Below are 17,099 nucleotides of genomic sequence, written 5' to 3'. Positions count from 1 at the left end.
CATATTTGCCCAGTTTGTTTGAGCATTCATACATTTCTGCAAAGGTCAGCATGCATCATGAGATTCATATCTAACTACATAAATTGCTGGAACAAATAATAGAGCATTTAACAGATGTTCAATAACATAACTGATATCAATTATACCTACGGCAAAACATGTTACTCGGCACTACCCTTTGGAGTTCCTCCTTGAATGAATGGGATATTTTGTTTCCTATCCTCACTTTGATTAGCCTATCAGATGGATGGGAGTTTATAAATCTTGTATTTCCCCTTATATTCACTTTACAGTTCATTAATTCCTTGATGCTGAGTGGAATCAAGAAATCTCTAACAAAAAATATACCAATGGTTTACCAAGTCACTAAATCAACAGCGTTAATCATGTTTTCATTTACAGATGCAGCCAGTTAGAGCAACTGGCCTATAACTGGAGTGATCCTGAAGGGCCTAATTACAGGAATAAGCAAGAAGTGCAAGTTCCCAGGGAGAACTGCAGTTTCCAAGATTTTATTAATAATTTCTAAAAGAAAACACTTGTCAGCATGTGGTTGCAATATCAGAAATCCAAAGGCTCAAGCTTCCTTTGTTTTACCAATTATTCATTTATAGTGTTACATTTTACATTTCTCCCACATCAAGCTGCTATCCCTAACAACTCTAGAGCTTGTATACTGTATAATTTTCCGAACTATGGATGGATGTATGATATTTAGGGCAAAAGCCCAGGCACTGGGACCAAGAAGGCCATTCAGCACCATAATGAAGAGCAAATAAATTTAAGGTAAATGAATTTATGAATTAATGAATGAAGGAAATGATTAACAAAATAAAATGAAGTGATGTGACCAATAAATAAAGATATGAAGTTCAATGAATGATGTGATATACTGTATACATAATAAAAAATTTAATGTCATTAAAATTCTGCACGATGTAATGAATACAATAGGAAAAAAATTAAATATACCTAAAAAAAAAAAAAATAAAAAAAAAAAAAAAAAATAAATAAATAAATCTGCTTCATCTCCTAAAAATATCTTTCTGGCAGCATCATCATAATAAAGTACTGTACCCCTCCTAACTAAGGGTACATCACATTTATACAGTACAGTAAACCCACTTCCTACGTAAAATGGGTAGCCAAGGTCTCGGTACCGCACCTGCTCCTGGTAAGTTATAATAAAACACTGTTATCCATATTCCTATATGAACGGAAACAGAAGATAGGTTGGGACACTGGGTATGGGAGCCAAAGGTGTCAGTTAACTATGTAGAATGTTCAATAAAAAAAAAATAGAGTACGCTGCTCGCCAGATATTTACACGTGATGGCTAGTCCTACGTTTTAATTTCTAGACAATCTTTTCAGCCTACCTGTTATACCTTGAATCAACGTTCTTACAAACAGTTCTGCTTGACGACTGAACTCGAAAGTGTCTCTTTCAGGAACTAAATGGGTTACTCAGTGGCCAAATTCTACTCAGCCTTCCAATTAAACATACTAAACGTTGTATGGGGAAAAACATAAACCATAAAATTTCTTAATTTATTAAAAAACGGAGTTGTCATAGGGTGCAACACCCATTAATTTGCTGAAATCAATTATTACCAACTTTGTGTTTTTCAATCAATTCATTGCAGAAAAGGAATGCTTCAGAGATGGAAAAGAAAAATTCCTTTGCTGCAAACAAATTACAACTGTTAATTTGGATAATGGAGTAACAAAAATAATCCAATGATAAACCTATAATGAACAATCCTTAACATCCTTACAAAAGTAAAGTGGAGAGGTTATAATTTTGTTTATATATCACAGTTCAGCTTACAAGTCTTCATCATCCTCTGGAAGTGCAGTCTGAGATGCTTCTTGCAAGTCATTTTCAATCTGTTGCTGCCACTGTGGGTCCATTGTGACTTCCGGAGGTAGAAGTGCGGGCATGGCAACAAATTCAAGGTTAGGATCTCCAATAAGTTTCCTTGCAAGCCAGAGGAAGGGCTTCTCAAAGTTGTAATTCGATTTTGCAGAGATGTCATAATACTGGGAAGAGAAGAACAGTACAACTGGGTAATAACACAAAATTTAAAGCCCATAAAAATTTTTGTTCCATGAATGTTAAAAGCATTTATATATGTATTACTGCTTGAAATACCGATGAAGTTCAATTTTAATGTTAGGAACTAATAATAAATGAAGGTGGCTGTATCTCGCAAATAAGTGAAATCTAGTTACTGTATATGAAGATCATACGTATATTTATGTCCTCTGAGCCCTTTTGTTAAATTTATTAATGCACACAAGAATAGGTATTCCTGTAAGTAGTTAGTTAGTTATAAATGATTTGTTTAGACTGAATACTGGGAATTAAGTAGTAACTATACCCAATATAGCTAAAATTAGATTACAGTCAACCCCTGCCTATTTGTGGTTCAGGATTCGTGGATTTTTCTGTGGAACTTATTCCGGTAATTGGCAGATTTTTTCATCAAGAAATATTTACTAATTACTGTATTTTCATGTTATTTTTGTGACTAAATACATTTTCTATAAAATATTACTTAATAATTTTCAAACATTAATATTAATGTAAACACAGCAAACTATCCCCGTGTACCGTACCAAGAAAATTGTTCTGCTTCAATACTGTACGAGAGACAATGGATGTACTTGAAAACAGGGGCCACTTTAAGTTTTCACACTTAGCTGTAAACCATATACTTTTAAAAGTTTGAACTATTAACATAACTAGTTATGTTTTTAGAGTGGGGGGGGGGGGGGTCTGGTTCTTTAACTATTTAAATAGCCAGTTTTAAAAGGGCATGCCAAGTACTTGCGGGCGTTTGTGGTCCCTATCCCCTGTAGGGGAAAAGGCTCAGTCACCTTGTAATGTGGTATTTCTGATGCCAAAGATAGGGGAAGCAACTTTGAAAAGCTAGGGCTAAGTTCCCTGGTGCAATTAGTACAGTAAACACGCCCTTATTCGCGGGGGATGTGAATAGCTAGAACCTGCGAATACTTAGAACCCTTCTAAAAACACTTAGAACTGCCTATTTTGATAGTTCAACACCCCCACCCCAACAAAAAGCTTATGCAAGTATTATCCTACTTACAATGGGGTTAGGGTAAAAAAAAAAAAAAAAAAAAAAAAAAAAAAAAAAAAAAAAACCACCATCGTTTGTTGGAAAAAACTTATCATTGAATACAGCCTAGCCTACACTACGGCATTCGTACCATGTATACATGTGTGGTAGCCTACCCTACACTATAAAGTATACTCTAAACATACACGGTAGTGATTATTAATATCAGCTAATTCTGGAGGTTCATTGCAGTGACTTATGATAATTCAATACAAAGAGAAACTGAATAACAAACAAGAATTAGCTTAGACTACACTATGGTATGTCGTAGGCATATACGGTAGCGAAGCCTACATTATGCTGTACTTTATATTCACATATTGTATTATAAAAACATCAACATAACGAATATGCATCTTTTCCATGGATCTTTTAAAATGTTATGCCTTAATTAACTGTATCCAATAATATTGTATATATTCTTATATTGCTTTTGTATTATAAACTGCGATTATAGTTATCAATGTTTTGGTTTGGAAATGTTTAAGAGGTGTTTATTTCTCTGAATTCAACTCAGTTCGGAGTGCTTTTCTTGTTTCTAGTTAGTGTAAATGAATCTCTAGATACTTTATTTATATGGAGCAAGGTTATTTTTAGTTATACTGTATGAAGTATCAGTCGAAATATAACAAATACGTCTCATTGTGAATTAATTTAGCTATTTTTTTTTATTAATAGATGACGTTGGCTGTTTGGGGGAAAATCAAGATTCCATTCACTATTTTCACTCGATTTCATCATAATACGAGCTTTATATATTTATTGTTTATCGGCGTAAAAATGGCAGTAATGTATTCTTTCATGCCCAGTACTTTCTCTCCAATTTTAATTACGGTCGAGTTTCATCCATGTTGCAAATGCATGATAATTTATAGTCATTAGCAGCTTGAACATTGTTTTCTCAGCTTCAGCTGCAATTTGCAGCAGAAATTTAGGAGTATATTTCCTTGCCGATCTTTTATCCACACCAAATGAGGGTATAATGTAAAAATATATCAGTCCTATTCTACTTAATGTCATTTGTATTAAAACCTACGGTAATTGTGTATTACCGTACAATGGTTGAAATACAAGCAAAAGGGGGTAGCTATCCAATTCGGTGATAAACAAAACAGTTTCTTGGTCGGTTGCTTATGGCTGTACGCATTTACACGAGTATAACGTTACTAACAATACTTTTATCAGTTACTTTTTTAACTAGAAGATGGGATAAAGAGTAGGAGGAAAACAGGCTGGTCTATTGTAATATGGTCTCTCATGCTGCCTGCGCGAAATTTAGAATATTTTATAAATATTGTCATTAATTGCTTGCCACATTGCAAAATCGAATTATCGTACGGTGAACTATCGCAACTCGAGCACTACCTGAGTATTTTAATAGTTCTATCACAAAAATTGCATTTAGTCATGACAATGAATATTTCTGTGAAAAATACCATGATTGGGCAGATTTTCAGCGAATAATGCACATATGTTCCATAGAGAAATCCATGAATAGGCGAGTCCGTGAAGCGTGAGACCGCAAATAGGGGGGTTTACTGTATACCTTCAGGAGGCAGGGACCAGTCTATCCAGTAAAATCTGACATGATGAACTGGAGCCTCCACTGAAGTGACTGTGACAAGGCCACCAAATGTGATACCTTCATCATCCTAATGCCATGCTGTAGGAGCAGAATCAGCCAGTCAAGTCCCACCAACCACACCCCGTGAGCAGAAGTATGCACTGGAGTAATACCATTCAGACAGACTGGGTTGGCACTACACATACACTATCCCAAGATTGTCCCAGAACTAGCTGTAACAGCTCAAAAGGGCTGATGTGGCCATATTATTGGGATATGTGAGCTCTTCCCCATCCATTTCCAAGTCAGTCAGTAACAGGGAGAACCAAGATGGGTTTTCTACTCTGCAAGACAGAGGTAGTGACCAACAGTGACTAGTTGTGCACTGGTGAACACATATAAGTGAACCCAAACAGCAGTGCAAAGTCACAAGGAAGCTTTTCCCATCAGACCACCAGCCTCTCCCGCCATCCCAGGCCCATGAATAGTTACTAGTTTTGCCATCATGCCCAAAAAAAGTGGTGACAGCCAAGAGACTTTTAAACCTTGCCTGGGGCTACCTTCTAAACTTCCTCATACTTCTTGCAGCCTAAAGAGGAGGTTCAGTACCTTATTCACCTGCCACCTCTTCAAACCATCTCTCCCACAGGGGAAGGAAACATGGAAACTCACAGCACTGGTTTGAGATGGAATACACTCCAGGACTCTGCACAATGAACACCAAGAATGTGGGTCAATGATGGATGCAAACATGAAATGTGAACACACATATGTCCAGGGCATCTACACTGATATCTAATTGGAAAGATGATCTGGTTGCATGATTCTCCGTGCACAAAGAAAAAAGGCCAATTGTATACAAGAATGCTTCAACAACATGGAATCAAAAAAGCACAGAAAGGCTGGGCAGGAAAGCTTAAAAAACTAAACTAAACCCCATCCACAGAAACTTGAAACATTATTAAAATTTCATTCTCTTGATAGAGAGAACTTCTGGTTATTTCTGCATCGAGTATTATCAAATCTTGCAATTTCATTTCAACACTTCCTTAAACTGTAATTAAGCGTTACTTTACAACTTGTTAACCTTCTGATGTAAAAATTTTTACACTCACCTGCAAATTCTTCTTCCTGTGGAATATGATAGATTTTGCTTTCACCTTACGGTCCTTAACATCTACCTTATTGCCACATAGTACAATAGGTATGTTTTCACAAACACGCACAAGGTCACGATGCCAATTGGGGACATTCTTGTATGTTACTCTTGAGGTTACATCAAACATAATAACTGCACAGTGGGCCTGTATATAATAACCATCTCTCAATCCTCCGAGCTTCTCTTGACCAGCAGTATCCCATACATTAAATCTGCAAAGTTACATTTGTGCAATTGCTTTAGTATACCAGTTCAACTTACACCAAATGAGTAAATTCCCCAAAATTCCTCTTCAACTTCTTTCCCCTCTCAAAATCTTGTACTTTTTGTTTATAGCATTTTTCAAGGAAGTTACTGATGTAATTAAATTTTAAAATGTTATTCTGTAGTTTTGATACAAACTACTGCTACTTACTTGATAGGACCTCTGTTTGTGTGGAATACAAGTGGATGAACTTCAACACCTAGTGTTGCAACATACTTCTTTTCAAATTCTCCAGTCAAGTGTCTCTTAACAAATGTAGTTTTACCAGTACCACCATCTCCGACCAACACCAACTTGAATGTTGGCATATCTTGCTCAGCAGCCATTTTAATCAGTCAAGTTTCAAATATCGCAGGTCCTGAAACAGAAAGCAATATATATAGTATATTTCAAAGTATACCACTCTGAATAATGCTGTAAACCACTTGTTAATGTACTAACAACTAAATTTACAGAATGTGATCTGCTGAACACAGATGTTAGCATGATAAATTTCCTGCTATTAAGGATCATAATGAATAATATATGTTGAGAAAAGTCTTCAGGCAATTGTGACTCTCCTTCACCCAGTGAAAAACAATTGTGCTGCAATTCCTTGCAAAGATACTTATATAATTTCTGAAGGATAATTTAGAAAACAAGCCTTTCCTTGGCAATATTTTCTTTCTGCATAGGGGAACTTGAGCATTACTAAAAACACCACTGAATCACCATTGCACTGATGATGCATGCTGCCTGTGCCTGTACTGCAGTCACTGTACAGGCCACTGTAATCCACTAACAAATTGTTCTGGTATAAATAAATAAATCTTAACCCTCAATGGATGGATCCCCTCAATAGAGAATCTAAAACAGGTTTTGGGTGGCGGACAGATTTCCCCTCTGAGGAGAATTAACATTACGTGCCGTACGATTTGTCTGTATTGAGTGGGAAAGTTTCCAATGGCTCAATGGCCTATAAATGAATTGTGGCAACCAAGGAATTCAGCTCAGCTTGATCATGGGCATCTTGGGAACTTCAGTATTGTTCTTGACTTGGAGGGGGATGTCTTGCTCCTCTCTGCCATGACGTCTTTTTATTTATTTGCTCAGAAATATACCCAGGGATTACTGTTGCTTTTAGTTCTTATCTTTAATATGAGGTCAGACAGTTGTAATTTTGCAAAGAAATATTAGAAAAAATGTATAAATCCCCCCAAAAAATTACTGTATTTCTCGATCTTGGTAAATTACATAAATATTTTATAACAAACATGCTCGGAATTTGTTACTGATTTTAGTTCTTATCTGTCATGATATTGTGAGAGTTGTAATTGTAATTTTACAAAATAAAAAAAAATAAATTAAATTGTAGTACATCCTGTTCTGTAGCTACCTGTTAGCATCATTAAAACTGTTATTTCTAATTTTTTTTATAACATTTATACAAAATTTGTTCTGCTGACCTCACTTAAATGTAATTCATTCCACTGTGTAATTATTTGAAGTTTTAATGTGATATAAAGTAAGAAATTGTACATTAATTACTGTAAGTTATACAATATGCTACTCCGTAGCACTTGTGTTCCATAAAAGAAAGCAGATAAAATGTGCATCTTTTATAGCAGTAATTCAAATTATTTTCTTAATGTCCTGTATATATAAAAGTAGCATACTTTATAATGTTTAAGACAGATTTTGCAGTGCAATCTTTTAATGAGTAATTCCCACTTAATATGTTATAATTCTGTAAGCATTTATATTTTGTAATACTACCTGAGTACCATATCAGCCCTGATGAATGACGTTTGTCTAGTAATCAATAGGGTGGAAAAGGTATGTATAACACCACAGCCAATGCCATTCATTTGAGAGGGCTTTCCCCTATCCCCTACATGCATACCGCGTCCGGGTTGCCTGTTGTGCTGTACTTTGTATTTTTTGCACAAACTGTTTCTCTCTCTTACACCATGTGCATATCTTCCTCTTTTCCACTGTGTTTTTTGAAACTGGCCAACCTTAAAGTTTGCCCGGTCGGGGGTGTGCATTGTATGTAATTAGCCTGTCCCTTAAGGGTTAAGTTATACTTGTATTTTTCCTTGGTATATTAACAAGAGTCTTTTATACAGGAATAGCCAGCCTTCTATAGTCACTTTTTCCTTTGGCCACAGGGGCAGATTAAGGAAGCTGAAGTGGGTTTAATTTATAAATAGCCCTAGTTTGTATACCTTATGAAAAAAACAAATCATTAAAATTTTGTTTGTTCCAATGGAAGTAGAAACCATCTTTGTTTATACAGAATTATTCCCTAAGTGGAAGGATATCTGACAACTAACTGAAGTTGTCCCTCCAGTTGGATGACTGAAGGGATATCCATAACCTAGACAATCACCCTCATTGCCAGGAAAAACCGTAGGTTTATCTGGAAAGGTTAAGGATAGTCCTACACACTGATTTTGAGTATCCTCGAACAAGTAAGGTGGGTGACATCCTCAGAACAAAGGAAAAGGAAGGACGTTCTGAATACCTCCGTATGCCTGCTTAAGAAGAAAGGTGACTACTGTACTCCAAGCTAAGACCTCATGAGGACTTTCCTTTCATTTAAGAATCTTACATCTCTCATCAGGAGTAAGAAGCATCCTGTCCAGAACCAAACCCATTCTTACTAAGTTGTCAGAATTCCTCTCAGATCTGTCACAAACTGTTGAGTCCTGAGAATCCATCTTGACTTTTGCATAACTACTTTTCATTTTTTTTTTTTTTTTTTTTTTTAATTGGCCAACCTTAAAGTTTGCCTAATCTGGGGGTGTTCTTAATGCATATTTCAAGGCTAAGGATGTTCAGTGCAGCCCTCAGAACTAGGAGAATTACAGTAGTAACTCTCTGCAAATTTTCACATATTTACACCAATCTTTCTATAAATTCGTAATACTTGTGCAAAGTATTAGTTACAGCAGTAATAACTGAAAATGTCATAATAAACCTTCCTTTTTTTTTTTCTTTTTTGGTGTCCAAAACTATGTACAAAATTCAGCAGGTTTTCAAAATCTTTTTATTTTGTCCCATATAAAATACATGGTGCATAATTTTTGCTGAAAAATCAAAACTTAGGAAGATAATAAACTTTCAAATACGTCACGTTTACATTCCCGAGCTAACTTAAGAGTAACAGATTACACTATTTGGCCGTATTTTTAAATCACGCACTACTATAAAGAATTACTTTGTATGTTAGAAAGGTAAAATGAAAAGAACCTTTACAAACATTCAAAATTGAGTATTTTTTCTCCATGCTTCGAAAGCTATGAACTTGGAGAGAATTTCACAGGAAGTTCATAAACAAGGCACACCACCACCTTTTCACAATAATGCACACTAAATTTTTCTGAACATTTCCTATGGGGGGAGGGAGTATAGAAAAAAATTAACCAGAGGAAAAGAGGCCTCCCACAGGGTTGGATTTTTTTTTTTTCCTCCTTACACCATGTGCATTTGCATATCTTCCTCTTACCACTGATGATTTTTTTTTTTTTTTTTTTTAATTGCCCATCCTTAGATTTAGCCTGGACTGTAAGGGTTAAGAGCATATTATACCCTTTGAATAACCAATATACCTTCAATATATCAAAATTAAGATTTATGCTAATCTATATATTCTATAACCATCAAACTTTAGCCTGGAAGGTATTTTGAACCATCCACAGCCCATAGCTCTGCCCATTTGGTTTAAAAGGACCAAGTACTGTATATGCCTTCCACAAGGAGCAACACAGCTTATTTTGTGATTATCTAGTGCTCTGGCATCTCTCTCTACTCCAACATTCACCAACACTTGAGACTCTGGCAACAACAGCAGTGCACAAGTGTTGGCCCTCTGTGGATAGTAAGCTCTGTGGGAGAGCCATTTTAACGTCACATTTGTTGGTAATTTTGGGGACAGGCCAAATACACTTTTTTACGTTTATCATCATCTGTCAATTTGTCCTGGGAATGTACTTTGAATATTCCATAACTGTAGCAGGGTATAACCGAGACTGTGTCCCTATCTCGATCACGTTCACGTTAGCTGACGTGTCCAGGGTTTGGTATCAGTGCTCCTTTGCCGAGATAGTCTGCTCTGCAAATTTGCCCTCCCCTCACTCAGTAGAGTTAGAGCCAGAGTTAACGACCTTGTATTTCCCAATTTTTCCCGAATTCAAGCTGCTGCACTGTTGGTGACATGAGTGATAAAAAATACATTCAATATTCAATGCCTACAAATCCTAGGCAGCAAACTACATAAACTTGGTACACTGTTAAATATTCAAATACAGTATTATAACAGTTTAAACTCACTAATAAATAACAACAAAAACATTGTGCGCGCATGGTTTGAGGTGGCATATAGCCTATTGCAGAGTATTAGTAAGACCCAGTATCATGAGTAATAGGCCTTCACAGTAACATACACAAATACTGATGTGCAATACCATTTTATAAACAATCACAAGCTCACATGCGTGCAGAGTAACACAAATATGAGGCACAGTGAAAGATATATTTCCACAATTACAAACAACTAGTAATGAAGATACAGTATTTAAAAGCATAACACAAAAAGGAAAATTTTAGGATGGTGGATCTGAACTTACCATCAAGATGAGTTGGCAGCAATAATCTGCAGTATTATAATTACAAGAACATATGTCTATAAAATCAATAGACGTTAATGCAAGCCATGTGTGAGAATAACACTCTTTAACATATACTGACTCTGTAGATGACAAATATTCTTGTAATTTTAGGCATGTTGTAATGAAAATTTCAAGCCTTGCTATGACATGGCATTGAAAACTTTAGTGCTATAACTCTAACATTACTTTTTTGGATTCAAATATTTGCCAGTTCTAAAATTAATAATAGGAGCTTCTTGAAACTGTTCATGAGAGTGCATATTGGATGTGCCTTTCTCGTGTAATTTTTTATTTTTTTTTTTTTTTTTGAGTGAAAAATTATAGTGCTAGAAGGAATTTCAATAAGAAAAATGCTATTTTCGTGACGTCATGGGCAACATACATTTTACGACTTATATCTTTATCTATTTGAGATTTTAGGTAAAACGAAATGTGTATTAAGTTTGCGACGTCATACAATGGAAGGACGGACACATCACATTCTTAAGCTCACAAAGTTGGCAACGGTATTATAATAGTACCCTGAAAGTATTAAGTTGAAATAATAAATACTTTATTTTTTTTTAACTAATAGTTTTGTCAGGGTATGGTATGCCCTTAAGTAATGATTAGAGTGCACTGACAGTACTAACAGTCAACAGAGTGGGGGGGGTTGTAATATATATATATATATTTTCCCCCTTACAGGAATTGAACATTATGTCAGCTAACCTTAAAACGAGGTAAATAGATGAGGAATGTGTTCAATGAGTTAGATTTTTTTTTATCTATTTATTTTGTTTATTTCACATGCCAACAGTGCATTGTCTTATTATGCAACAAAACTAGAAAGACCTTGAAGATATCTGTCACAAGACATTATGAAACATGGCTTAAGAATTATTTTTTACTTTACAGTCATGTGACATTTTTATCTGAATCAGATTCAGAGTATGGAGATATATTGTACAATACTGAAGTGTGGTGGCTTTTTTTATGGAAATGAAAAATTTCTTACAGAAAAATTTGCAAGACAGAGGCATTTTACTGATGTGAAACAATTTGAAAATAAACTAGAAATTTTTATGAAACAATAGCTTTTTGTGCTTAGTTTTCTTGTCTGATATAACAGATTATCAAACTCTTGTAACAAATGTTTCCATTTCTTATCTTAATTCAGTACTACTGCCAAGCACCAATTTTAGGGACTTGCCAATTTTGCTTGTCTCACCCAGTAGTCACAAATTATTCTTACTAGGTCACCCAATTATAATGTTAAAATATGCACTGGATCAGGACCTGGCTTTTAGGAAAGGCCAGGTTTGTTTACGTATGTGGAACCCGTCTCGTCGTTCTACACTCCCCCTTTATACCAAGGTTTAGAAGAGAAAACAAATGCAGTTTTGGTAAATGCTGCCTAAGTGCATCAGCGTAAGATTATAAGAACAAAATTCAATAGTGACATCTACTGGTGTGCAAGTAGCTTAGCCTAAACATGAAAATACCAAACAATTACACGAGCACTGATGTTGCAAGTTGCTTTCCTGCAGTTATTTAATAAAACTGACAAAGTACTTGAATAGCCTGATATTATTCAAATGACTTTGGTGTTCAGAACATTTTTTGGCACAAGTTTACCTAATAACATAAATCTTTGGAGATATATATATATAAAAAAAAAAAATAACACCAACTTCGGCTAAACCAAGACAGAGTTAAGTGTAGAGAACAGGGGAACTTTTCTTTGCAATAGTTACAGTTTCAGATGTTGTGACTTCTTTGAACCAATACTTCTTCTAATGAAATTGCTAAAGTTCCAATAAAACACAGAACAGAATTCGAGGAAAAGCATTTCTGAAATCGTCAAGTAGGCCCCTTCATTTCTTCTCCAAAAGACAAGGAGGTGAAAACTTACTTTACTTACCTTGGCGGAGGGATTCCTGCACCAATAGCATCTGAAACTGTAAAACTTCTTCTAATGACGTTGTTAAAGTTCCAATAAAACACAGAACAGAATTAAAGCATTTCCCCCTTCATTTCTTCTCCAAAAGACAAGGAGGTAAAACTTACTTTAGCTGCGCGGCCTGATTCCTGCCAATAGAAAACAGGGGAAGATTCCTCATACATAAAGACATCTTTCCTATAATGCTAGATCCTGACCTAACCAGATCTTACCTACCTAACCTAAATTAGGATGACGTGCCTTGACCTGGACGGGGAGGTTTGCCACCTGGACTCCCCCCCAGGGCCATAACCTGTCTTGGTCGGCAACTGGCGGGAATCAGGCCACACAACAAAAAGTTTTACTGACAAGGGGTAATTCTAAGCCGTAGTTCTGCAGTGAGCTAGACTATGGCAACTCATGTTTTCTTATGATATTTTACTTGATTTACAAGAATTTCAAGTAATATTTTGTACGCCGGCTGTAACTAAACTGTAATTGACCTTTGAAGACTACCCTACCGGTGGGGTTGATCTACGCTGGCATTCTACAGTGAGCCCCTCCCCCCCATAGCTAATATGACAAAACTGGGACGTTGTAAAGAACAGCAACCCCAGAGTACCTGAGGGTTGTTTATCTTAAGCTAATATTTGGGGTGGCTGATGTTAACAAGCTCATTCTGATACTGGCGGTGCATCTGTTTGTTGTCAGCCAAATGGAATGTCCCTTCGCCGTGTTCAGTACTGGGGGGTGGCTGATGTTAACAAGTTCATTCTGAGGATAGTCAATCTTTACATGGGTACTCTGGGGTTGCGGATCTTTACAACGTCCCAAAATTGTAACCAGTAAACCCTAAAAATTAGGTTTGCTCACCGCAGAACTACGCATTAGAATTACCGACAAGGGTCCTGCTCTTCCACAGCACAAAAGAAATTCAGTACGAAAATCTTGGGATTTTGAAGTGGGCTATTTGACAAAATGCATGGGCTGCCAACCACCTGCTGGCAGGAACTGCCCGTCATACCATACTTAACAACCCTACCAGGTTAGTTAAGTCACAAGGTGGTTGAATAAGGTCACTTTTGGAAAACAGCACCAGTGGTGGGTTGAGGTCCCTATTGCATCTTGGAAAGAACTCAGGACGAGCTGCGTCTTCCAGAATTATGGGCGGCAGACGGAACCTGTGATCTTCCTGATCAAACAACAGGATGATCTATTCAGTCAAGCCTATAGGCTAGGCTAGGCTCGACCTGGCCCTCCAAACCAACCTGAGGCTAGGCCAACTACCCACCGAACAGGGGAACATTCCGGGCAGCAGAAAAGGAATTCAACAATGTAGATACCAATTTGATAAAGCGGCTGTTATCAAAGTTTCAAAACCTCTCTGCAATGAACTTTCGTGTCCACACCGGCAATCCAACGCACGACGGTTGGAACAACGTTTACTGTGACGTCCCTCAAAGAGGAAGGCTTCATTTCACGAAAATCCACAGGGGAATTTAAAAGACGATAAATGATGCACCAAACAGACTTCATGCAATCCATTCTCTTACTGGATAAGGCAAATTCGAGGTAGGAAGGACCATGCTGGACTTGCTTGCTGAAACAGGAACTCGGGTGTGGCAACGGTCTTTAACCACGAAAAAAGATCGAACTAGCATGAAACTGAAGAAACACCAAGCTACTTTCAAGAGAAGTTAATCCACTGAACGAAATCTGCATTTCTTCCAAGTCAAACCCCAACAAAGTGAACTTAAAAATGTTGGCAAAGAGCGCCAATCGCCATCTTCTTTGTTGGACGGGATTTTCACATCGAAGGTAAACTTACTTTTCAAATTATCCAATAAAATACATTACATTTCTTGTACTTTACCACGCAAAACCATTCTGCGTAAAATAATCTACAGCTTACAAACCTAGAACACACAAATACGATAGGATTATATCGCTAGAACACGATAAAATGTGATTACTTACAATAGTCGTACGGACTAGATTCCCGTCAATGAGTTGAGGCGGCGGCAACAGAAGACTTTGCTTATGACGTTCGTCGTTTGAACCGCCAAATTCAAATAATCAAATTTATTTTATTCTTTGTAGAAAATACAACTATTATTTGAAACTTTTGCTAACATCAGCATTTATCACTATTTTTACATTTACTTTGGAACTTTCGGATATAGTGAGGAGATTAAAAAAAACAGAACTTGGGTTTTGAAATTTGAACGCTTCCTGTATGACGTCATAAGGAGCAAGATCGCCACGGCACGAAGTAAATTCACTTTCTTGAATAAACATTCATTTGTCAAAATCTGTACAAATTTTCATGACAGATTATTGATAAAACTCGAATTAATGTTTAAAAAGCACAAGTGCTTATCTAACATGCTTTTATATTGCATCACGTGATGACAGGTAAGTTACGAAGCAACTTTGTAGCTTCGAAATTCTCATAATCAGATGCAAAGGTGTTCATTAAAAATAACAAATTTACTTCGCTGTCAGTGCTCCGTATTCTCTACATTCGCTTTAATCAAACGTGCTTGTACCGAACGCAAAACCTTTTCACGTGGCAATCATTAAACAAGAAATATTATGTTAATGTAACGACTTGACGGGTAAAGCAGTTCAATCCGGTAAAAATCATCTGGTGACTTGCTGTTTATTTCTTTAGTAAATTAAGATAGCACTAGAATTTAAATAAAGTCATATTGACTCTATATGTCCCTACGGAATCTTAGAAATGTCAGCTGTATATGCACGTAGGACTACGAAATCAGTCATAAATTTCATCTCACCATAAGTACGGCCAACATAATCTGACGAAGAAACACTACTTTATCTACTCTAGAAACCACGACACCCGTAAAGCATCGGCGATCAGGGAAAATCAGGCTCGTTGCTTCTTCGTGCTGTTTTGAAGATACTGTCTTTCCTTCTTTTTCTGGTTATCGTTCCCCTTCCCCCCAGTTTTTTTTTTCTTTCTTTTTGCTACTTCCACCGATGGGTTGTCGATTGTCTGGAACTCAACTAATGTAGCTGCATTAGTTTAAACAGGCTTGGGCGTCTGGTTTGACTTACATGTTCTTGTTATCTTAACTAGTAAACACAATAATCTTATTCGTACGATTCATGAATAACTGATGGATAAGGGTACGATAAACAGGATATCCTCTGAAACATGTAAAATGCACGCCGCATACAACATACTGGTTCAATGAACTGTCGTTGTGGCAATGCCTTGTTAAAGTTGTTGGAAGTAGGAATTTCTTCTTAAACCATCATAATTGTCGACAAAATCTTCTGCAGGGATTGTGCCGCCAAAACCGCCTATCTAGTCGTTTTAGATATCAGTAGAATTAGCGAACGTAGTGATTGCGCATCAAGAAATTACGACGTGGAAGTTACGCGAGGGTTCCGATTTCGAAAATACCACTATTATTTCATTTGTTGCATGTCCTTTATTCTTGAAAAGTGCACTACGTTGCACCTTTAGTTACCTACAGTTTTGGAAAGTCAGTCATCAGTCAGTTTTTGACCTCATCAGAAACTCACGGAAACTCTCTTAACCTGGATTAATATATAGCACAAAATTTAAACAGATTTTTCTTATCCTTTTTTACGTTGAATGATGTGGGTTGCTGATGATAGTTAAGACTGTCATTAAAAGTATATACTATATATATATATATATATATATATATATATATATATATATATATATATATATATATATATATATATATATATATATATATATATATATATATATATATATATATATATATATATATATATGTCTATGTGTGTATGTATGTCTCTGTGTGTATGTATGTACATTATTTAACCAAAGAATGTAAGGAATCATAAAAGAAAAAAAGACACATCTGGTCCGGATTTACACGGTCAGGCCTACTGCCTTACCCAAATAGCAATAAAAAGACATATGGAGGATTTTATCAACCCTTTAATTCAGCAGTACCTGGAGATTGACGGGGACCTCTCTCACCTAAGGTTGTGAAAGAGAGAGAGAGAGAATGCGTGTGGGCGAACAATTACCATAGTGACCCTTCATTTCTTTGTTTTCCTGGTTTTCTTCTACAGTGCATACCAGTGACGTCACAAACATGCTCAGAAACACTAGGATGGTCTAACCCTGTACTCTATTAATCCTGATTCTAGCTACGCTGTACAGTAGACCGGACGCATCCCAGGTGTGTGCTGATTTTCCAACCAGACACTCGCCAGATTGTTCTAGAAGCATCAGGTAATTGTACCGTTGTTTAATCCAACTTGATCAAGGCTGATCTTTGCTTTGAGTTGATGTGTATCATGTCAGGTGGTGATACTACAATCGTAGGCTCGATCAAGTTGCGATTTTAGTGATCTGTAACAG

The 17,099-nt window shown here is 36.4% G+C and overlaps 1 protein-coding gene across 3 annotated transcripts; it reads right to left on the bottom strand.

Annotated features, from left to right (window-relative positions):
* Positions 1 to 1,538: 1,538 nt before the first annotated feature.
* Positions 1,539 to 14,821, bottom strand: Ran (RAN, member RAS oncogene family). 3 transcript variants are annotated; one of them, XM_067102174.1, is made up of 4 exons: positions 14,681 to 14,821; positions 6,281 to 6,488; positions 5,822 to 6,077; positions 1,539 to 2,042 (listed from the first exon to the last, which is right to left on the bottom strand). In XM_067102174.1, the coding sequence occupies exons 2-4, from the start codon at positions 6,454 to 6,456 to the stop codon at positions 1,827 to 1,829; spliced, it is 648 nt and encodes a 215-aa protein (XP_066958275.1). In that variant the 5' UTR covers positions 6,457 to 6,488; positions 14,681 to 14,821; the 3' UTR covers positions 1,539 to 1,826. The 3 variants fall into 3 exon arrangements, with proteins under 3 accessions (XP_066958275.1, XP_066958277.1, XP_066958276.1); XM_067102176.1 differs by having other exon boundaries at positions 14,620 to 14,688; XM_067102175.1 differs by lacking the exon at positions 14,681 to 14,821 and adding an exon at positions 14,257 to 14,503.
* Between the last annotated feature and the right edge of the window lie 2,278 nt (positions 14,822 to 17,099).

This window comes from Macrobrachium rosenbergii, chromosome 59 (genome assembly GCF_040412425.1).
Source record: "Macrobrachium rosenbergii isolate ZJJX-2024 chromosome 59, ASM4041242v1, whole genome shotgun sequence".
Lineage (NCBI taxonomy): Eukaryota > Metazoa > Arthropoda > Malacostraca > Decapoda > Palaemonidae > Macrobrachium > Macrobrachium rosenbergii.
Note: the sequence above shows the minus strand (reverse complement) of the source record. Positions and strands in the feature narration are given on the sequence as shown.